At 40.5% G+C, this 24,774-nt stretch overlaps 1 protein-coding gene across 31 annotated transcripts in view; it reads right to left on the bottom strand.

The window, feature by feature from the left end:
• Positions 1–24,774, bottom strand: part of Sgip1 (SH3-domain GRB2-like (endophilin) interacting protein 1) — a 236,125-nt gene that overhangs the window by 20,510 nt on the left and 190,841 nt on the right. For 23 of the 31 annotated variants that reach the window (XR_003955025.1, XR_376359.4, XR_376365.4 and 20 more), the window contains 2 exons: positions 22,312–22,371; positions 707–818 (listed from right to left, as the gene is read on the bottom strand). Coding sequence is in view for 12 of the 31 variants with exons in the window: in NM_001285852.1 (NP_001272781.1) it covers positions 707–818; positions 22,312–22,371 (172 nt within the window). In the remaining 19 variants the exon portion in view is untranslated. The other 8 variants (XR_376364.4, NM_144906.2, NM_001285860.1 and 5 more) reach the window with 2 other exon arrangements.

Here is a 24,774-nt window from a genome sequence, read left to right as displayed (position 1 = left end):
TTCAGAAGGGGAGAATGGATCCATACGTTGCCAGGTGAATTCCCACTTAAATGTGTTGCTCCAATGGTATTTAATTCTCACTGTTTAATAAAATTAGTAATGCCAATTGTGAGCACATCCGAGGCTTGTCCTAGATTGTAAGTTTTTCTTGTTTTTAAAGCCCGGTTCTTGTGAGTGAAGATAGAACTAAGAGCCATTCATCGCTCACTTAGGCTTCTTTTTGTTTATTGATGGGACTCAGGCCTAGAATTAAATTAATGATGCACTTGGCACACTTCTGGTGCAAGTGTTTGGTGTGCAAGGTAGATTAATGATTCCTGTCAACAGTTTGGAGCCAGGATTCCCATTGGAACAGAGTGCTGAGAGCCGTATATCTCTCTGTGAAGAAATGCACACATAAGATGTGGCTCACGTACGTAACGTACGTACGTAACGTCAGAACATGGGAGGCAGAGGCAGATCGTTGTGAGTTCAAAGCCAGTCTGTTCTATGTTGCCATCTCCAGACCAACCAGCTACATAGTAAGATTGTCTTTGAAAAAAAAAAAAAAGGATATGCACTATAATTTCAGAGAATTTTTAGATTTATGGATCTGATCCATAGAACTCTTTTTCAGAAGGCAGGGCTGTCAGTGTCCTCCCCACCCTACCCCCACACTAGATAGAACCAGGCTTTTAGAAGACCGCAGGCCTCATCCCAGGCTTACTTGCTTGGATCTGCTCCTTTGAAGTAGGCGTTGACAGTTTCTGTGAAAGCTGCTGCGACCGGGAGGGTGTCCTGGGCCCCCATAGTTAGGGGACTGGGCCCCCGGGAGGAACCTGTGGGAGACGAAAGACTTCCACTTATTTTCAGCTTCTGTAAAAATACACTGTATATGTCAAAATACAAATACACTGCATTAAAGTTCACTAAAGGATCGGAGGGTGGGGTGACTCTCACTAAGAATGTGATTAAACAGTAGCTGTGTGTTCAACTCAGAGCACAAGTATTTAAGAGGAAATATTTGGCTGGCTTGTAGACAAACGTACAGAAGAAAATCCAAGCAGATAACAAAGTCACAAGGGTTTACAATCGTCCTGTATAAAGCAAGAGGCAGTATTTGCATGACAGTTTGTGCAGCAGGTGGTTAAAAGAGAGAAGTGTTAGTTTCCTATTTCCCGTTAGAGCCTTCCACCAATCACGTGCTCAGATTGAAAACTCACACGCCTTCCTTTGGAAGAGATGGTCGCGTGGTGTTACAGAGCTCAGAGCTATGTTTCTGCATTATTTCTCTTTTAAAAAGCTCAGTTGCTCTCAGACTCAGCAGGTCAAGCTCCTTGCCTGAAGCGTGTGCCACCGAAACGTACACATTGACAAAAGAAGGCACTCATGCCTCGGACCAAAGCGGTATCTCCGTGCACCAGGCGAGCCAATGAGTGCCTACCATGCAGGGCTTCACTCCACCTTCCCCTTAGTCCGGAAGATAGGCAAGTCACATTTTACAGGAGAGGAAGCTGAAGTTTAGAGAGCGTTGTCCAAGATAATACAGTTTTCCAAGCAGTAAAACAAGAATCCAAACCTAGATTTGCTTTTCTGTAAAGTTTGTATTTTTACCGTCATGGATTTTTGCAATCCTCTCTCCCCTACTTTTTTCTACTTCATTCAGCTCTTAGTATCTTGTACTTGGTAGTTGGTCATCAATTTAATGAGTATTTGTTAGTATCATGTATCAAGTCCTCGGGTCCCTCAGCTGAGGATGCTCAAGATGAGTTAAACATGGTCTTTGTCCCGGGGAGCGACACTTCAGTGTGTAGTTATGGCCATCCTCATACAACAGCATCCCCACTGGCATTACCATTTCCGAGAGCACAGGCCTCCCTCAGCATTCTTTTCTTCACATTTACTATCTGCGTTATGATACTCACTTAGCAGACTATATTACAGGCATGGCTCCCAGCATGCAACACTTCCAGGGGATGTTGGAAACCTTAGGATATTGGGGTCTCATGGAAAGAATTTAAGTCTTTGACAGTATGCTATTGAAGGAGATATGACTCTACCTCTTTCCTGAATAACTCTTTGCTTTCTGGCCTCTATGAGACAAAAATGCCCCCTCCAATACACATTTTTGACAGGATACACTGTGCCACCACAGGCCTACAGCCCAGGGCCAAGGAACTGTCACCCCAAATAAACCTTTCTTCCTTTTATGTTGATCTTTTTTAAAAAGTTTTTTTTTTTAATTTTTATTTAATGTGCAATGGCCTGCCTGTATGTCTGTGTGAGGGTGTCAGATCCTGGAACTGGGGTTACAGACAGTTGTGAGATGCCAGTGGGTTCTGGGAATTGAACCCAAGTCCTCTGGAAGTTCTTAACTGCTATTAAATAGTTAACTGATGAGCCACCTCTCCAGTCCCTAAATTGAAGATCTTAAACATTTTATTCCAATAACAGAAAACCAATTAATACAGGACCAAGGCTCAAAGAGTTTCTACAACTTGCTCAGTTTTTGTCTAGCCGGAATGCAAAAATTTTAAGATTGCTACTAAAGTATGTGTGAATTCAAAATGTAGGCTCTGAGGACTATATTATTTTGTTTCCCTAGTGGAAAATTATAGGGCCATATGGGTCAAGAAAACAATTTCAGACAATTGGAGTGTGCATGCCACGGGATTGCAGATTTCCTGAAATAGAACCAAGATCATACCAACCTTTCCTTAAGAATCACCTATTGTTAGATCCGAGAAAGGTGATGTCTACACTCATTTATAGATAATTAGATAAGAACGGAAGAAGTGATTTTATAGTGTTGCTCAATTCATTTGCTTACTTGGATATTTATGGAATGATTAACAAGTCCTGAAGACAAGGTTCCCTAGCTGATACTAACAAGTAGGTCAGAGTGGAAAGGGGTTTAGGCTGTTATCATTATAGCAAGATCATGTTTCCACGTGATCGGAACTTAGAGCTTTGGTGAGGTAGTAATAAAACAAAACAAAACAAAACACCTGCATCAAATACAGTAATTCAGCAAGTGCTTTAAAAGGCTGGTGTGGGAAAAGAAAACGGGATGGTTAGAAATTCAGTGATGAAGAGTTTTATAAATTATCTTGGAAAATTTGTAAGTGAAAACATACACTAAAATAATTTTCCTTTGAGAATCTATATGAAAATCTCCGCATATGTCACAGAGCAAAGTACACATATATACAAGATTTGTACAATCTGAAGTAGCAGTATCGGTTTCTTGAGTTCTTTGGGGTTCCTGGAACTGAGATGATTAGAAAAGTTTCCTAGAGCCAAGCGTGGTGGCACACGCCTTTAATTTCAGCACTCGGGAGGCAGAGACAGGCAGATTTCTGAGTTCGAGGCCAGCCTGGTCTACAAAGTGAGTTCCAGGACAGCCAGGGCTATACAGAGAAACCCTGTCTCGAAAAACCAAAAGAAAAGTCCCCTAGAAAATGAGAGACTATCTGGTGTGTGTGTGTGTGTGTGTGTGTGTGTGTGTGTGTGTGTGTGTACTCTACATTTAGATCATGTTCAGTATAATGTAGCCTACTCACTTCCCTTGTGTGTGCCTGTAGGGACCAGAGGTTGACATTGCATGTCTTCTTCAGTCCCTTTTGTTCCATCTTCTGAGACAAGAATTTATAACTAAAGCTGGAGCTAACTGTTTTCCACTAAATCATCTGGGTAGCAGGCCCCGGGACCCACCTGCCTCACGTCAGTTTTGGAGTCACAGAGGCATACAGAGCCATGCCTGGCTTGCCCTTGGCACTGAGGATTGAACTCAGATCCACAAGCATATGTAGCCAAGCCCTTTACCCACCGAGCTATCTATCCAGTCCGAGGACTCGTCTTAAAAAGAAAATAAAATCGATAAGAATTACAGATGTTAACAGATAAAGAGAATATCATGGGCATTTTATTCTTCAAAATTGCAAAACATTTGAATAGCCAGGATAATTTTGTGAGTAAAGTGATATGATTTAGGTGGATAATGGTCTTTTAAAGTGAATGGACAATTACATGAGTCATGCTATGAATCAATGGAAGATGTTTACTGAGGAAGGCATCACTGGTAAGTGGTCTGGAGCTCTGCTCACAGACTGGCCTTTTATTACCAGAATTGTTAGGGGTGGGTGATGGGGGTGATGATGGCAGTACCAGTGATGATGATGGTACCAGTGTGGAGACTAGAATAGACATTCAGCCATGACACTGCGTAGAGTCTGGGAGAATGGGATTTGGCATCCAGCCTGGGATGGTTTCTTTTTCTGATACTTGTCTGAACTATTTTTGGGCAGGAATGATTCAATCATAACGTTTTGTAGGCCTGTTGTGAGGATAAAAATGTATTGCATTTAGAGTAGTGCTTGGTCTGTAACAGCATCAAATTAGCTATTTTTATGATGATTGTCACAACTTAACACAGTATGGAGATTATCTGAGTAAGACAGGCTTTCTGATGTGCTCAAGAATTTTTAAAAACTTGGGATATTGAGATGAAACTGATGAGAAAAGTAGCAAAAATAAATATGAAATTCCTATATATTAAGATTGAAAAATTGTCAAGCAATTTGGACATGGTGTTGCATATCTATAACCCCAGCATCCAGGAGGCTGAAGCAGGAGGATGACAAGTTGAGAGCAGTCTGGGCTACATACTGAGACTGTCTCAAAAGTCAAAACAAAACAAAAACATTGGAATAAATAAGGCAACCATTTGTGGTTTTGACAAAGAAAACTATCTCAGTAGATGAATATGTGGAAAAATAAAACCAACTGGGGGATTTAGTTGGTTGATGAGTTTGTAAGAAGGTCCCAGGAGCACTTCAGCAGTTAGATGAAACTCTGGGATACCATGAGGACAAAGCTCTAACTCAGATCTATCACTTTCTGTCACCTGACCCCTCCTAGTGGCCCCTACCATCTTCTACTGTTGCTGTGTCCACTTCTTGGACACTATAATCATTCCTATGGATTTGATCAATAAAGTTACAAAAGCAGAAACATATATAAGATAAATATTTACAGAGAACACTTTTACCTTAAAGCACCCACAATTTACAGTTCTAATTCTTTCATAGGCTTGAACTTTGCCAAAAATAGAGCATCTTTGTATTTAATTTAATTTAATTTAATTTAATTTTATTTTTTATGTATTTCTTTGGTCATCACATTCTGGTCTGTGTATAATTTCCAACAGCTATTTAATGCCTCTACAAAAGTTTTCCAAATGTCAGGTAATTTCTAGGTAGTAATCTAAATTCATCTGTATATTCATTGATCTTTTCCCTTTGCATTATTTCCTGAAGATAAGAAAAAAAATCATTCCTATTGAGTTGTAAGATCAAATATAGATCATTTTTAATTGTGAAGAGTGCCAGGCTATATCACATAGATGCTGTGCTCAGTGTGGTTGGTCATAAGTGAGTGCTTCCACGTCCCCCATAAAACCTCAGAGTCTTTGTTTATTGAGATTACTGACTGAAACTAGGATAATGTTAACGATGGTGAGAAAGTCAAAGTTATGGCCTAAGAGAATGAAGAAGAGCTTTTAAAATTTAAAAACATCTGAAATTGTGTTGTCCTACGACTTCAAGGGATCAGAATTTTTAAGGCCAAAAATCTGTAAGAAAACAGCATTGTGACCATAGGGAAGTCAGGTTACCTATACTCCTCTTGGGAGGACAGGGGTAACAGACAGTGCACACTCAGCTCTCTGTCTTGCAGTATCAGGTGCTTTGTAGATATTTAAGGTTGTCACTGTGAGAATAACTTTAAAACAGAGAACAAATGCTCTGAACATAGCTTCCCCTCGCAGCAGGTTGAGTACACATACAGGTTCTGCTGTGTACAAGACAGAGGCGAGGACACAAACATGTAAATATAAGACATAAGCAAATGAACAACTTAACACTAAGACAGTCGCTCTCAATCTGTGGGCCAAGCACGCGAACCCTCAACCCCTTTGGGGGGTCAAAGAACCCTTTCACAGGGGTCACACATCAGGTATCCTGCATGTCAGATATTTACATGACAGCAGTAGCAAAATTACAGTTATGAAGTAGCAATGGAAACAGTTTTATTTATGACTGGGGATCAGCACAACACGAGGAACTGAATTAAAGGGTCGCAGCATTAGGAAGGTTGAGAGCCACTGCACTAAGAGTGTACAACAGTGGTCCATTAAATGCTTAATTGACAACAAGGTGAACTTCCAAGTGAGGAGATATGATCACGAGATTAACAAAGAGAGCATGGGCTCTACAGCCACATCCATCCAGGTATGATGTCTTGGTTTCCACTAGGACAGGCGTTTGATATCTCTGTGGCTCAGTTTCCTCATCTTCAATATAACATCACTACAAAGAGAATACTAACAACTTGCATTACCCACTAGAGGCAGTATTTCTGAAGTCCTTAATGTGGTATACACTTGACGACCATGGTGCTTTTGCTGCCATTGGTAAGGTTATAGAACTACAGTTTAGTCTTTGAGTTAGAATAGATTTTTAGGTAGAAAGCAAAGGGAGGCTTAGAGATTCCTGTACAAAGGGAATTTGCAGGTTCCTTTCATCTTTCTACCAGATTTCTTGATGGTTTCTGTGCATACATGTTTAACTTGGCATATATTTATATAGTAGGTGACTACTGTATTGGTTTAAATTGCTTGGTGTAGTATTTGTATCATGATAGGCTATAAAACTTGTTGGAATGCTTGTTTTATTAAAATTAATTTTAAAAAAGTATTTTAATTTTTACTTATTTAAAACTACAATCATTATATTATGGTTAGCTTGCAAAAGACTCAAGGTAGGTGCAATATTTGTTATTACAATAACACACCTCTGGTACTCCTAGAAGGGCCAGCCAAGTAGTAGCAATTCCTGGGTACCTGTTGTGGGAAATATTTAAAAAAATGAACCCACCAACTCTCAGCGGGGCCAGGTCACGCTCTTGGGCTCCTGCCACCACCAACTCTCTAAAGCTAGCCCCTGTACCAGGTGATCTCACTTGCTCCGTCTCTCGGCAATGGAACTGGATTGAGTCTGGAGGGGTGAGGGATAACTATCTAATGCAGACTCTGAACATGTTATGGAATAAGCCTGGGAAGGGGACATACTTTGCAAGCCATACTGCAGTGTCCTTCTTTAGTAGAAAGCTAACTCAAATGCTGTCATAAAATGTGATAGTTTAAAAAAAAAAGATGTGATAGGTTTTTTTTTGTTTGTTTTTTTTATCAACTATCAAAAGAAAGTCAAAACTTAAGAATGTCTATTGAGCTGTTTAATGTGTTTTCTTGCCTCCATTTATTTGGAAGTGGTTTAAGACTGCCACAGTGGGCTGGGAAAGCCACACCCAGGCCTTACAGGAGAGGCCACATTTGTGTCCTGATTCTGAATGTATTTTCTTCTAAAAATGGTGGGAAGTTCTGCCTAGTTATTTTGTGTTTACTCTTTTTAAATAAAATATGACACTCTGTACCCTTCTTTTTTGTTATGAAGTATTATCATTTGCGGAAAAAGGGTTTAGATTTATATGTGTCCATGTATGGATATAGTTCACTGAATGTAACCAGTTTAAAAGCTACTGTGAGGTTTACAGAGCTATTGCAGATTATACTTGGACTAAATTCTATGTAATATTTCCCTTAGTATCAAAAACATACTTCTGGAAACGTTTTAACCAGATGCATCTTACAACTAATCTTAAAAGGAAAGCTGTGGCAGCTCACCGAGCCTTTGTCCCTTTGTCCCTCTAATTTTGAATCGAGCTCAGGCGAGCTTTCCCAGCTTCTTTCATAATCTCTCCAGCTGAGGTACTTAGATTAATTTCCCTTAACCTATCTGACTGAATTTCAACACACGGAAACTTTACTTCCGGTGAAAATGTTTGGAAAAGAAAAAAAAATGTTATGCTTTGATGCAGCAAGAATGTGAAACCTCGGTTTATGCAGAGATTAGCTCATTTATGTGGCTATGCACCTTCCTTGGACCTTAAATCCTGTAACCTTCCCAATGGAGGAGCTAGAGAAAGTACCCAAGGAGCTAAAGGGATCTGCAACCCTATAGGTGGAACAACATTATGAACTAACCAGTACCCCGGAGCTCTGGACTCTAGCTGCATATGTATCAAAAGATGGCCTAGTCAGCCATCAGTGGAAAGAGAGGCCCATTGGACACGCAAACTTTATATATCCCAGTACAGGGGAACACCAGGGCCAAAAAAATGGGAATGAGTGGGTAGGGAAGTGGGGGGGGGGTATGGGGGCTTTTGGGATAGCACTGGAAATGTAATTGAGGAAAATACGTAATAAAAAAATATTTAAAAATATCCTGTAACCTTAACAACCGGGACAAACAGGCTGACTGACAGCTCGATGGACTAATACTTGGGTAGTGAAAGCTTCTGGCTGATTTTCAGGGATGCTGTTTGCTTTGCAGAAACTTAGAAATAAACTTGGAAAAAAAATAAATGTTGCTAAAATCCTGGAGTTCTTTTTTTATGTATTGTAAAATTAAGCTATCAATGTTATCACATTCAAATAAATTAAAACAGTATACAAAGTCAAGATTATAAATATGTTTAACAAATCTAAATCACTGAGTTAATAATCAAGTGCCGATTCCAGTCACAACTCAGGTGTCTGAAGCTGTGACTTCTGATGGTATGTGGAAGACAGTGGCTTGGTTATCATCCTTTGTCATTGGTTAGTAAACAAATACTTGTCTCTATATTGAAGCTTATTTTGCATCTCAAAATAAACCAGTGGAGAGTGTATCATTAGATGGCTTTGTGGTATCAACAAAATGATACACTGGTGTGTGTGTGTGTGTACAGAAAGGTGCTTCTTCAAGAATTTAACAAAATATTAAAAATATTTTCTGTATCAATATAAAAAAGTGTGATTTGGCACCCCAAATTTTTACTTTGTGCTTTTTGATATTTTAAAAAATTTTTACAGGTAAAGTGTTTAAGTCAATATAATAATCACAAGAAAGCAAACTGTGAGTTATTCTCAGGTGCTTAGTAATGGCACTGAGGGTAGTTAAAAGAAGAAGGTGCCGTGTATGTGCTGTTTGGTCATATAAGCAAGCCATAGATGCAGAGTCGCAGTCACAGGAAAAATATCCTAACTGAAGTACAGAGGAACAATAATAGGCATTATCTGCGGTTATTAGATCACAGATTATCTTACGTTCTTACGTGTTTGTCTCTTCTATAATGTCCACAAGTAATAGAATAATCAAATGGGATTTATTAGGAAATCTTACACCGAGGTGTCTACATTTCTATTTTTAATTTCTTCCATGGTTCCTTACAGTTAAAAAATGGATACTGGCAATTTTGAGAACTATTGAAAGTTATTTTCCCAATGGGGCTGACATGTATGTATGTATGGAGAAGAAGGAGGAGGAAGATGAGGAGGAGGAGGAAGAGGAGGAGGAGGAGGAGGAAGAGGAGGAGGAAGAGGAAGCTGCTTGGAACTGACTCCCTGAAAGTCCACAGTTTGAGTGGCCAGTTTCATTGACAATGAGCTGTGAGTTCTGTCACTAGTAACCATTCTTCCTGTCCTCTCAGCAATACAGTGCCACCATAGTATCCTGCAAAGACGACCCTGCCCTGCTCCCTCACCAGGCTTCCTGGAGTAACCCTGGGGCTTTATCAGAGGCCATCTTCACGCTTCTCTGTCATCACATAGGGGAAACAAAGGCTTGTTCTCATCACGCTGAGCAGCAGACAACCGTAACTGTGAAGACACACAGCACCTGTATCATTGATCACCTGCCAACCACAAAAGCAACCTCATTCCTTTTGTGTTTCCTAGCGTCCTGGTGACTCCTAAGCAGAGCAGTAGAAGAGAAAAACAATTCTACCCCAGGTCCCATGGGCTGACAGGCTCTGGAGAAATGACAGCCACACACATGATGGCAAAAATCATTGATGAACTCCTAACAGTGACAACTGAAAACTCCTCCTCCTGAGACCGTCAGAGCCATCTTGGATGCAGTGAAGCAATTAGTGCACAACTGTTAGTATACACCCGGTGTTATTTATCTTCCCTATATTTAAAAGTGTGAAAGATATGTTTATGTTAGTAGTTATTATATGGTGTAATTACGTTTGTGTTTCGGTTTTACATTTTGAAAGGATGTTTCATAACCAACAGTCTAAAGTCAGTTTGGAGGTAATGCGAATTAAATATGTTTCAAACCCAGAGACAGAAAGGATTTAAGAGGGAAGTGTCTCCCGAGTCTCTACATCTCTTTATATCACCAGTGTACCTTCTCCACTTATTTATGGCACTCCCCCATCATAGGGTAGCTAGAGGCTCATAAAGGAGGTTTTCTCCCTTTTTCCTTCTTTTTTCCTTCTGTAGTGCTGGGCCTCATACATGCTAGGCATGCAGTAAACTGCTGAAGCCTAACAGCCCTTAAAAGACTATTCTGTTATGGAAGTATATAACCTAAAATTGTGGCTAGTCCTTCCTAAAAAACTCACAGCAAACATAAAAGCAACAGAGATTATTGGCCAGCCATTGTCTGATGCAGGCTCAGGGCCATTGAAGAGTAAAGTGATTTTCTTTGCTTTCTTACCTTTCATTTTCTTCTGGGGAGGTTTGAAATTACTTGTCAAATCTGCCAAATGCTGAGGTTTATGAACGAATGAGACAAAACCAGTTTTCCTGCCTGTCTCCCCGCAGCTTTAATACAGGAGCTCACCGTCAGCTAGACTATTAGTCTCCAGTCAGCCTGAAGGATTGGCTCAGGGGATGCGGGTGCAGAGGGAGGTGGTATTATGGGTCCAATCATCCTCTTGCTCCATAAGCAACCAAGGGAAAAAATGCTTGCTGTCCATAGAAAGGAAAGTGAGGTAGCTACTCAGAGAAGATCATGTTGTGGGATTATTTATGTAGAAGACTGAAATGCTAGAGACTTCTTGAAAGCAAGCAAAATTGACACAGAGACAGCACGTGTCACAAGCCAGGGATGTGTGAGGTTGGACAATGGTGGTAAAAGCTAAGATATACTGAATGCCCCACATTCACAGTGAACCCTTGCTACTGTGCTGGGCTTTCATCCTGACCACAGTGGCATAGAAAGGTGCCATTATTATCCAGCTTCCAGAGCAAGAATGCAAAACTTAGATTATAACACAGTGTGCTGAGGATGTCGTTCCAACCCCAAGGTTTATTACAGATCCTAAACAGTATGTGTACTCAACACACACACACACACACACACACACACACACACACACACACACACAGAGACATACCACTATCACCACCACACCCCTATTTAAGATATAAAATATGTCTATTCACTTCTCTCCATATGTAATTGTATATATGCATGTGTAAATTATTACCAAGTACACTGATATAAATTAATGGGGGCTTCCTCTCTAGTATTTAGGATAAAACCAACTTACAGTTACAGTAACACACCTATGGCATATGACGATGTTTCAGAATGCTAACACAACAACAGTGAACAGTATTCAGAGAACTCTACCTAGACCTAAATCACTCCTATTTCTTCCACTGCCCTTAGGTTAAAGGAGAAAATAGCACAGGACACTGATGGATGCCCCCAGGGCACTGTAGCTCCTTACTAATAATATTCTTTACATGTTAGTGTCACCGTTCATTTGATGTCTGGGTTCTGTACATCATAAAGGTAAGGACATGCTTTTCTTCCTGACTGCTGTGTCCCGATAGCTTTCACAGTACCCGTGCACATAGCAGGTACCCAGTAAACAATCACTGGCTGAATGAGCACAGCTGTAATAATATTGATAACAAATGCACAGTACCTAAGCCAAGTTCTACAAATTTAATCATTGTTTTCCCTGCCACATGCCTACCTGTTACAGTTAGTAAGCATGAGAAAATTAGTCAATACACTTCCATTATAATTAATCCTGAGAACCTACTGAAAGAGTCTTGACTCCTCTCACAGCTATAACTGTGAGCCTACCAGCAGGCATTTGCATGCTGAATCTACCTTAAGGGGGTATGTTAGTCAAACTCTGTAATCCTGGCTGTCCTAACAGGACAGCAAACTTCTTCAACATGACTTATATGTCCCTAAGATTATTGTGGGGTAGGTAGTGAACTTAATTTTTTTTCCTCAAGAGCTCCTGCTACATGGAAAAGAAAAAAAAATGAAGTATTATATAAAAGTAACTCTTTTTACTAATAAAGAACTGTACAATTTAATACTCAGTTACTTTATTGTGAACCATTTCATTTTCATTTGATATGATCCAACAAATATAAATATCCCTTCAGTCTCAAGTATGTAAGCATTCGTGTGTGAGAGTCAGAAGGGAGAAAAAGCAGAAGTAAAAGAAGATTATATCATAGAGAACGATACAGGCTCAAGAGAGTGCTGGAAGCACTGACAGGCAGCAGGTCGGGAGGGGAAGAAACATCCCACAAGTCCCACGCTAACTTGTATTCGTAATAGCAGCCAGGAGGAAGCTGACACTTTTCTTCTGCAGTTTTCCCTTCTAGTGGTCAGGTTGTCACTCTTAGAATGCCACAGGGTTTTAGACATTGCCACAGTCAGGAACAGGCAACCGAGAGAAGACAGCAAGTCTTTTAGGCCATTAATAGGTTCTACAAAAATGTAACTGTTGACTGGTCCACTCAAAATTAATCGCTGATTCTTTTTTTTCTTTTCTTTTCTTAAGAAAACCACAAAGGAGCAACTTCTGTTGCAGGTGCTCTAAATCTTCCTGTGAATGGATCCAGAGCCTGTCACACTCAGCAGACAGCTCCCTGTTTTTACAGTCCATTTCTTCTTGGACTTATCTTCAATGGATTCTGCACAGGAACCTCAGTCCTTCTTCCTGGTCACATCACGGTTATTGATTTCTTCCTCCTGATTAATGACAGACTTCTCCCTGGTTCTCCCATCCAAGTACTAAACAGGCAGAGTCCTGCTTAACTCCAGAGAACAAACGACACGTGGCAGTGCCGGAGGTGTGACTGTCCATGGCTCCTTAGATGACTCCTTATCTGAAGGCAGACTCAGCCTTCCAATTTTCTTCCATACTATTAGGTATTAAAATTCACGTTGAACAGGGTTGCATTACAGATTCTTTCTCCAAGCAGGCAAAGCACTTTAGACTATGGTCCTGATTTACTTGGTCCATCTTTGCAAACATTCCTCACTTGCCCAGGATTTATCAGTGCCGAGTACCAGTTGGGTGTTTCTCACCTCGACTCCGACTCCGTTTAAGTCACTCTTTCAAGCCTGTGCACTTAGCTTTGTGAATCCTGGTTCTTTAATGTCAGCTGGGGCAAGTCCCCTTCCCTCTAAGAAGATGTTCTTGATTCTTCTCAGTTAACCCCTTGTGCTTTTCTAGAGTTTCACAACTCTCCCATGCCTTTGCTAAAGCCACCTCATGGGAAGTACTTCACTTCTGGTGTTTGTGTGTTTCTAGAAAGCAGACGCCATTTTGTTTGATCTTCATAATGTTCCAACACAGGGCCTTTAGCCAAGAAGACTGATGGAATAGTTGCATACACCAAGGGAAGGAACAAGCGAATCTTTGTTAGTTTTTCTGATCTATTAATTATGGGCTATTTCCTTTTCCTTATCTAGGGAAGTGTAGAACTCATGCTTCAGATTTCCAGTTGTCTCCGTGTAATAACTCTTCTTCTAGGACTTATGGCTTTGTGATCTTCCTGTTTGACAATTTCCTTCTGCACCCAGGCAGTGCAATGTACACTTGGGGCTCATCTCTTCTCTGAAGGGTGAAAGTCTCTATCAGTAAAGCAGGAGGTCTCCTGTTTTGGGCATATTTGTCCATCTGTTGGATTGTGTTCAGTTTCTTTTGAGCACAATACAGTTCAGGGATCTGCACTTTGGACCATCATTGTCTTAAAATGAGGAAAAGACACCACGGGCTGAATATGATGGATACACAAGAAAATCCTGGCCTAACTACTGACAAGGAGGTAAGAGATGACATCAGAGAGAAGGAAAATGCCAGAATCTAGAAAGCACAGTGTCTGGGACTCAGCAACTTTTTGGTCACATTGCTTCATTTTTTTTCCTTACTCTGTTTGAATGCACCTCAAAGCATTGATAATTAAAAACCAAAACCAAACCCTTTCAGGTGATATAATAATTTAACAAACAAAAGACAAGTTGGTCCTTTTTGGTTTTCTTAATTATCTTGCTGGGTGGCTACCATCCCTTCCATTCTGAAGTTTATAAAACACGGGCTAAGTGACATTAAGCCCTCAAGATTAGGAGTCTTGTCGGGCACAACAGGGACTTGAATACTATGGCGATTAAAACATAACTGTTAGGACTTAACAATTCCCCCATGAATGGTTTAATCACAGGACTTTGTGCTACCTTGAAGACATTTCCCAAGTTCCTGTATCTCTGCTCACCATTTGAGATGTTAGCAGTAGAGTGCCACAGCCTTAGGTCATGGTGTGAACAACCTGAGCCAATGCTATTGCAGTGGTAGCTCAGAAGTGCACTATGATATGGGCTAGCCATGACATCCTGCAGCACCATTACTGGCAAAGATAGTGGCACTTAGATATGCTAAATAAATAAATACATAAGTCACCATTTCACTATCCAGGTATGCCCTGCCTGGCAACACACTTGGCCCAGAAGCTACCATACATTAAAATTTCCCACAATTATATAGTCAGAGAGATTCTGACATGAGTTCTGGACATTCATGACCTTCTCAGGTGCCCCTACACACATTTGGCCTATATATCTTGTTCAAGCAAGACGAATAAGGCACGCTCTGCCCATTCTGTCTGCAGCATGCCTGCATTACACTAAATGTGAGTGAGGTGGGGTGATGTCTTCAGACAGCAAGAACAAGTCAACATCCACATGTTTATTCTGAGGGATTTTTAGAGCCAAGCGACGAGTTTACTTCGAAGAGAAAATGGGAAAATTTAAATCTTCGCAGATTTCCCTGGTAGCACATTTTGCATTTTTCAATTGCACTTTAATCTTTTAAACTGAGTTAGTATGTTACAGCAAAGCAGCAAGCCCTTGTGTGAGCTTTATTATAAAGTGAAAGGATTGGATAGTTCATCGGCATATGGCAGACAGCACACAGTCTCAGAAGGGTACGGACTATGCCTGCATTTGGAATGAAGACTGATTTGAACTGATGCTTTTTATGTTCCGGCGCTGTTTCACCACCCTGACAACCCAACGCCGCGACTTTTGCAGTGAGTGCTCATTCGTTTTCATGTTTGTCTATTGAAAATATTGTACCTACCCTGAATGGGGAAGGTACAACTGGGGAACCCTTCCCACCAGAAGAACTTTAGGAATTTAGCAAAGCAAATGCTTCCCAGAAAACCGTCCACACCTTTCAATTTTCCTTTCCTTAATGACTTCCAAGTGAGTTAATTAGACATTTTGTGATGAGAAGAATTTTGAGCCTTTCCAAACTCTTACAGTTTTCAATACAAGTCTGTGTGAAGAGAAGTGAGTAGTGCTGGGATGAAGGTCATCGACAGGGCACGTGCCTACTGGTTGTAAACTATGGGTTCAATCCCTAGAACCACAAGAAAGAGACACACAGACAGACAAAGGGATGGTCCTGTGTTTCCTGCATGAAATTATGACTTACCAGTGATCAATTAGGAACACTAAATAGCCTGCTTAGGTCAGACATTTGGAGTGCTGTTTCTCAGAGACAACACAAGTTCAGAGAGAATAGAGTATCTTATTGCAGAGATGACCAGGGTGCTTCCAGAAACATATATTCACTCTCTGGGATCTGGTCAGGATATAGAAAAGAACCCGAATGGCAGACTGGGCTGGTGGGCAGAGTCAGAGTGGAAAGGGTGGGAGAGGAGGTTTCTGGGAGGCCCAGGCAAGCTGTGCCTGGGAAGAAAAGAGCTGGAGAGCTGGAATGAGAGGAGGAGGGAAAATCCTGCTCTGGTGTTGAGACTCTTGAGTACTGTGGGCTGAGGGAGTGGCGCAGGGTGTTTCCCACAAAGCAGCTGAAATTTAAACCTCTACTCTGCTGGCTGTGTGGCTCTGGAAAGCTGTTACCCAAATCTCATTTTCTAGAGCAGTGGCTGGTGTAGGTGAAATGGCAGCACAGAGGTGCTTCCCGCAGAGTGAGTGCTTGGGCATCGCTCCATTTTTATTCATTTCCTCTCTTCTCCTAATATGCTCCAGCCTTTTCCAGGTGTTATTTCTCATATAGAACTCATTACCATCCCCCTACTATAGATGGTACTTATTTCTCTCCTTATTTTTTATTTTGCATGCTGGAAGTAAGCTATGTAGCAACAGAGATTTTTTTCCCTAGTGTGGAGTGGTCAGCAAGGCGCTTGTATGAATCTCATGCTCAATAGATGCTGTTGAATGAGAGAGAATTAGTGCTTAACATAGTTCCTATTATATAAGACTTGTGACAAGCTTTAGTTATGAAATGGCTAAACTGAGCCCTGCCAGGAAGCGTTGTTTCCAAGGTGCTGATGCTGAGCAGAGTGGAGGAACCAAGTTGGGGATGAAGAAACTGTTGAGGCCCTGGAGACCATGTGTTGGATGGGTCATCCCCACAGAACCAGAAGAGATGATGCTTGAAAATGAAGATGATTCAAACGAAGTTGCTGGTACTTCACAGATAAGTGCAGAGGGAGGCCCTGAGGTCAGGGGTCAAGGAATAACGAGGGAAGCCAGTGAAGTGATCGGATAGATGGTCAAATGACCAATATCTAAATCAGGAGGTTTTGACATGCAAAGCAGGGCTGTGGGAATTTAAGCCTGATTTTCAGTCCCATGGCATGTGGCCCCCAGGAAAGTGAAACACATTCTGTGGAGGCTGCTTCAGAGAGATGTGGGTCCCTGGAGAGAGCTGGGATTCAGTTAGGGAAGTGAGTGTGTTCACTGAAGCGAGTTCAGCAAAGAGAGTGAAAATGTAGAGAGTGGGTGCCAAGGATGCTGGGCCAATGGAAGCAGGGTCACAGAGGACAGTGTGATACGTCTGAGACACAAGATGACTCGTGGCAACAAGGATTTTTGTTGTTGTTGTTGATTTTCACTGCCAGATGCAAGATGCTTTTATAGTTTAAAGAGCCATGAAGGAGAAAGGCAGTGCATTTTTGGAAACATCTTGACATTAAAAGGCGCTACAGAATTGAAATATCTGTCAGGCACAGTGATTTGTCATGGAAATATAATTTCATTCTACCTGAGGATACTTGATGGCTTCAGCAGTCAGCTACACGTGTGCGTGTGCATGTGTGTGTATGCGTGTGAGTGTTCATGCAGGTGTGTGCCTCGTGGATGGGCATGACTTGTGGGTATGTGGCAAAGGTCAGAGGTATCTTCTTCAATTGCTCTGCTCCCTACTTTTGAGGTAGAGTCTCTTGCTGAAGCTGAAATTCACCATTTGGCTAGACTGACTCCTGAGATCCTTCAGTTTTCACCTCCACAGTGCTGGGATTATAGTGTGAATGGTGGTACCTGGGTCTTTAGGTGGGTGCTAGCTCCTCATACTTGTGTGATAAACTAAACTGACACTGGTCTCAAGCCCAGGATTTTCTTTTGGTTGACTTAAAAGTTACTAGCATTTGAATAATTTTCTTAATAAGCGCAATATACATTAAATTTTTTAGCAAAAATATTTACAAAATTTATTTTTAGAAGCATTGAGATATATTTAGAAGCACTGTAATTTGTAACCCTGGTCTAAGGCTTTGTACCTCATGTGTTAGCAAATCTGAGGTACTTCATGTCTTTTCAAACTAAACTCACTAGTTCATTAGTTACATGACAGACTGGTCAATGACTCAAACATTAATGGAATGAGTGTAGAATCCTAATCATGATTAAGAACACATATGAGCAGAAAAAAAAAAAGAACAGTGAAGCTTTAAACACAAAAATGGTATTCAGAAGTCAGTAAATAAATGCAAAGCTTCTTAAAACAAGCGAAGATTTTTGACAGGAGAACCTTCAAGTTCTTCTTTCTCTGGATGAAGCATTGAAGAAAGGTGTGATTAATAAAAATAAATGTGAACAAACATGAACGTCCCGGAGACTCTGTTAAAATGCTCTTCAACAGAATGGGTTGGATGGAGTTTTGGAGTGTAAACTAATGTGGTGGGGCCACGTTTTCAAGGTGTTATACAGCCATGTCTACGTCATTTTATCACGACAACAAAAGATAATCTTTGCCATCTTTTCAGGGTTTCCTAGGCGAACCCCCCAGAGACTGATTTGTACGTATGAAGCTCTATTACATTAGTTAATTTCCTGGCTTAAAAATTGGAGTGCAGACTTTGTTAGCGGCTCAGCTGAACAAGAGTTAGAGCCTTGGCAGGCTCAGGTGTGGGCTTGTGTGCACTTTAGCTTCCAACTTGAAGCAACCCATCCCGAAGCTGCTTCGATCCCTTTACTGATGTACTCTACAATAAAAAGATGCCTGTACATTTTGTATTTGTTTGGTTTTGGACAGGTTCTCTCCAGCATGGAGCTTGCTACTATCCCTGACTACTCTCAAATGCATCAGACTCTCTCTGTGTGCTGGAATTACAGGGGTGCCTCAGCCCACCAGTCTCACCTGGACCCTTTAGTTTCAGCTGATTGAGAGAGAAAATTTAGGGGGTTACGGGTTTGTGGGCTTACCATCTTTCTTATTAGAAAACTAACGGCTTCAGGTGATAAGGCACATGAGAAAAAGGGCAACTCAAAAAAATCACCTAGTACCCGTTCTCAGCTCACACTGGCAAAAGGCTTCAGGGCATCAGAAAGGTTTACATAGACGGTTTCGGAAAATATTAAAATGGTCAATCTGCCATCTCTTTTGGTTTGTCGTTTTAATTTACTTCATTTGTTTTGATTTAATTTGAACGAGGATAGGGAATATTAGTCACTGACTCCAGAGTAGAGACTGCAGTGATAACCATTGCCTGCTTTGAACAGGTATTAATTATCAATGTCTGTGTCTCCAGGCAGAGAGCTGAACAGAAAGATGGTACAAAGATATATTGCTCTAATATGTCATGACAGCATACTCAAATTCTGTCTAATGTGGGCTCCATGGGAATTCTGGGTTTCGTTCCTGCTTTGACTAGCTGCCTGCTTATAAGCGGGTACGGATAGAAGTGTGACTCAATTGTATTAAGATGGCATAAAGATAGACTCCTTGCCTCACAGGATACTCGTATTCTGTCTAATGTGGACTTTACAGGAATATTGGGTTTTATATCCTCTTGGCAACATAGGAAAGGTCTAAATATAGGCACATACAATATTTTAGTTTATTTCATTTGTTTTAGATTGTTTTAATTTTCAAAATAGGTGTGATGTTGAGTTTTATGGTTATATTATTCCTCTGGGAGAGAGGTCAAAATGAAGGTTTTTCTGGTTACTGGCTCAAGGATATGCTGATTTTGAAAAAAGGTTTTGTCTTTGTGTTTTTGGAAAAGGTGATTGAGGTATTTACATCTTCCAGAGTTATATGGATCAGATATGATGAACAGAGACCTCCAGAGGACTAGATTCCAGAAAATCAAACAAAAAATATATCTTGATGATACTGAAGTTTTGTTTTGAACTCAATGATGTCCTGGACTTCAGCTGGACCCAGTCAAGAAAACACAGATATCAGAGACCGATCAATCCTGTTTTCCCTACCCTTCCCCACCCCCTTAATAATATCTCAATGCCTATATTCAGCTTGAAGAAGTTATGAAGAGTTGCTAACTCAGTTCCCTGGGCTTTGGGGCTGGAGAGGGTTATTAATAAGTTGTTGTCTTTCTAGGGAATGTAAAAATGCTCATATTTGGAACAGGGAGGAAATAGCTAGAATTGATTGTATAGCCATAGCATCATTTAATAGAAATCTTTATAATTGTTACTAAGTTGAAGTCATAAGTTCATTTGGTACAGATTTTATTATGATGCAAAATCAAGGTTATCTAGTATAAATTTCTTCTATTGACACTAAATATTTGAAAATACAAGGATTAGACCTAGTCCTTCTTTTGCTGTTTTTATAATCAGATCTGATTATAAAATTACAGGTTTAGGATAGCTTAATTCTGCTGTGACAGAGTAGGCTAGTCCTTAATATTCCTGTTTCTCTAGGTCTGTCAGATGGCCCTGGCCCAGAAGGCTAAAGACTGATGCTCCAACATTTTGAAGTAAAGAACTGTCCAGGTGTTCAGCAGTCTCTATCAAATGGCTAGTTTTGGAAGCTGTGTTACGCTTCCTATATATTTTCAGTTATTATCAGTCATTCTTGGATTTATGATGGGGTTGAAAAACTATATAGTCTAGCCAACCCAGGCTTTTTACTTTGAGAGGAACAGATTTAAGAGAATGGTTTCAGTTGACATTCAATCTTAAGGCAGGACATAGCCAGGTGCAGAACTCTAGCCTTTAAGTTAGGATAGAGGACAGTGTTCCATTTTATTGGCAAAAATGTTGGACTGGGTGTTATGTCTATCTTATACCAATACAATATGGTAATAGTTGTGTTCAAATTGTAATTTGAGAGAAAGTCATTTTTTTGTTTTTGTTTTGCTTTTTGTTTGTTTGTTTTAATTAAACAGAAAGGGTGAAATGTTGCAGGATTTTCTCTGTCCAATCACATTAGGGCAGTGGCAGGCCTGTGATTGGACAGGAAAAGGGAGGGAGAGCTAGGAGTTTAGGGGACAGGGAGAGAGATAGAGAGGTAGCAGGAGGGGAGAAGGGGAGAGGCCAACATGGAGGCAGACAGACAGGAAGAAGATCATGATTCCGTGTGGTTTCAAGCAGTCACAAGTAGCTAAGATTTTCACAAAGTTAGAATAATTGGGTTAAAGCTTTATCTTTATAAATTGGCTCTGAAAGTATTGTATTGGCATCTTGTAAATTGTGATCTTATTGTTATATAAATCTGGTTGGATAATTAAGTCTTAAGAGTCATATTTCTACTGTGTAACTAGGTGTTGAGATGGCTGATCGTGGGGTGTGTGCGGCGTTGTCGTGTGGAAATGAGGTGAACTCGCTAGCTGGGAGAGAGAGAACACACCGAGCAGGACCATAGAGGGACATAATATTGAGGCCCACCAGTACTGTACTAGAGCGGGAATACAGACCAGTGGGGCAAGAGAGATGGCAGATTGACCTTTTTAATATTTCCCGCAACAATAGACCATGTTTTCTGCAAGCTACTCTGCATTAAGGGCTCCCATCTTACAAGAAAAATTCACTGTTGGGTGAATTTCACTTTCCTGTGTTTCATACTGTTCATATATTTCAGTCACTATAATTTTAAAAACTGCACTAAAACACACTCAAGTTCCTGTTGTCATGAAACACAAAGACAAGTTCTATCTTGATATCTATTCTAAGAAGAAAAAATTATATATACATATTATTGTCATTTTTTTAACCAACTTTTGACCCTGGTATAAAACTTCACTATTTAAAATTACGCAAATAAGACCTTATATGATAAATCCTTACACATAAAATGGCTGAGTAATTAAGGTAAAGTGCTTCATTTCCTTACACTGGTAGTTTAAGTGTGCCACTTAATCAAATTTCCAGCCCGTGAAGATGAGTTAGAAGTTAAACACTTAACTAAGGGTCAGACTGAATTAAGGGTTTAACTGCTACCCTTGATGGAAGATATAATAGATGGTCAAACCTTGAGTTAAAAAATTTGACATTATTTTTATGTGTTTTTTCTTAACCTTCTAGAATGGCAGGTTCAACAGTGGTTGTCTACTTTATTGCAGTTATTACAGTAGCAATTTCAGGAGGTGCAGATGGAAGTTTCCTCTAACACTCCTTGTTGCTTCTCTTTGTCTGATTCCCTTGTTAACATTCATAATATGCACATGTATGCACGCATACACACACATGCACACACACGTACACGCATATTTACAGTTTACAAGATTGAATTCTATATCTGGAATGTCAGTTTTCTAAACCAACCCCAAACGTACTTGAGTTTGCCACACATACTTGCAAAAGGGTTAGGCAAGAGCCTGGTTGACAGAGTCAAGTTCCTTAGCCAAAGAAGGTTCCATTTTGTTCTGCTTTTAATTGGCCATCGTTAATTAAGTAACTGAGGTCAACTGCAAATCAGCTTTAATTTGTTCAATGTGGATAATTGAAGAACACATACAAACCAAATTCATGAAATGCCTTCTTTAGTTCTTGATGCTTTCTAAGTAGCCATAGCATTTTTCAATGGAGAAAGCAAGATCAGAAATTTTGAGGAAAAACTGGGGATTTTTAAATGAGAATAAAAACAACACAGGACTATGGATTAGAATCTGGTATGCTATGCACTACTTACCTTCAAAAGTCAAATAAAACTTTCCTCTGTCAAACCAAACGAGGGAGGGCTGTTCATTCTCTGTTTGGCCAGGAGTTGAAGCGGGATGGGGAAGGTTAAGGAAAGGGAGAGAGAAGGACACGATGTGAGTCACAGAGCAGGTAATTAATCTCACTACGGGGAAGGGCGGGGCACTGCATGCCGTTAGCGTGCAGGAAAAAGGGAAGGCTGGCGGTCTAGAGCTGTTTGGTTTTTCTTTTTCCTTAAAATTGAGCAAACAAAGCAAAATCGAAGCTATGGAGACTGAAGGGATGGACACGCATGTAGGTAGCTTGAGGGCTAGGCACTTGAAAACATGGAGCAGATGTCTTCCTGGCCATGCAGGGGTGTCAGCATATTTCAACTGCATTAATTTGGGCAAACTTTCATTCAGCAATTGCTGTATCGTTTTCATCTTCAGTGTCATCCTCTTGCTTGTTGGCACAAACGATAAACTTGGCTAGTGGTTTATATGCAACATTCGCTTAGCATTGCATATCAATTTAAAGTCCGCAGATGATGTCAGAGACCTCCTGTCCCTTTCTGGGAACTGCCTTAGGCACCCAGTCACAACACATCCTTTACTTCTGTACCAAAGAGAAGAGACACTTCCAATGGTGCCTTGTTAACTGCTAAATTAGAAAGCAGACAATAGATTCTGGGTACCTAAATCACTCCTTCCTCTGAAAATTCACACAGCAATGACTCTCACCTGGTTTGAGCCTTTTCTCTTTTGAGAAACTGTCATGCAACCTGCTGCTTTATAATAAAATGTCCACTTAAAATAGGTTCAGTGACATGAGTTCCGCAATGGTCGGGACATGTACAGGGTGCATCTGAGAGGCACTGGGACTCATGAGGGGAGGAGGATGTCTATGAAGCTTCTAGCAGTCAGATGGAAAATAGCTTGGATTTGAAAACTCTAAGTGTCTAGAGATCACTCAGCTAGCACCATACCTGCAGGCGTGTCACAGCGCCTTTCAAACGAGGGCAGTTTGTCATAAAAAACATCATCTTCTGACACTACAAACCAAAGAAACATAAACGAATGGAAAACAAAAACACAAGGACAGATTCCAAAGGAAACCGAGAAGCACAGTTTACCGACCAAGGCAGGGATGATTTTCATGGCAAAAGGAAAGAACTTAAGGTCAAGACATTGGGATTAGGATGAAGATGGAAATCGATGAGTATATTCGAGATGGTTCTATGAGGAAAAACTGAATTAAAAAGAGTCAGGGTTTAGCATCTATCAATGTGGTGGAAATCAGCTGCAGGGAAGGGGCTATGCCCTACCATCTCAGGGACTATTATTAATAATTGATTTCTGCAAAAATACTTCTCTCCAATGCACTTCTCAAGGGGCTAGATGTATGTCAACATAAATCCCAGCACAGCCCTGACATCTCAACAAGATCGCCTGGCACATACATCTCCCCTAGGAGAAAGGAGTTAGCTTTTAACTTGACCACAAAGCAGCAGAATAAATCCAGGGTTCCTTTGTGAGCAGTGTCATTAATTTGCTTGTACCTGCCTTTGACAGTTAACAATCATTAATTTTGAATGGTAGCATCACACTGGTATTTCTGATCATGGCTCCAAATGTGGCTGAACATCTTTGGAAGTTGGCCCCAGCTTTATGAGCTGGGTCTTCGAACCTCAACTATTTTGGATCCTTACTCAATCTCTCTTCTTACCAAATTACAAATACAAAAAACTTTTTTTTCTTACTATATGAAATCAAAATATAATGCCACAAGTTTTAAAGGTGTTATTAGACCCTTAATAGATTAAGCAAATAAAACCAGTAATGGGGAAACCTATTCTCACTGCAGAGAAGCACAGAAATTAGGATCCAGCAAATGTTTCATGAACAGTGATGCTTCTGGAAGTCATTCTATTAACCTGCTGTCTAGACTTATGGTATATGGCAGGGAAACTTTTCTTTTTCAATTCTTTAGGTTCTAAGATTTAAAAAACAAGTATGTATGTGAATGTGAGTTTGTGTCTATGTGTGCTTGTGAGTGTGTGCCTATGTGTGAATGTGTGAGTGTATGTATATGAATATATAAATGTGTGTATTAGAGTATGTATGTGTGTGTGTGTGGGGGGGGTGTTGGGAAGGCAAGTGCACGCTGTGCCCACGGCAGCCAGAGGGCACTGGGTTTTCTGGAGCTGATTTAGGGTTGTTTACCATCTGATTAAGTTTGTTTAGAATTAATCCTGGGCCTTCTGGGAGAACAGCAAGCACTTTTAAAAATAAATTAACCAGTTAATTAACATATTTTGTATGTGTCTTGCTTGCATGTAATGCAGGTGTACCACATATATGCCAGCTCCCTCAGAGGCTGGAAGAGGGCACGGGATTCCTTGGAACTGGAGTCTTAACCACTGAGGCTTCTCTGCAGCCCTAGGCTCTAGGATGCTACTTGTCAATACTTAACT

This window comes from Mus musculus, chromosome 4, assembly GCF_000001635.26.
Source record: "Mus musculus strain C57BL/6J chromosome 4, GRCm38.p6 C57BL/6J".
Classification (NCBI taxonomy): Eukaryota; Metazoa; Chordata; class Mammalia; order Rodentia; family Muridae; genus Mus; species Mus musculus.
Note: the sequence above shows the minus strand (reverse complement) of the source record. Positions and strands in the feature narration are given on the sequence as shown.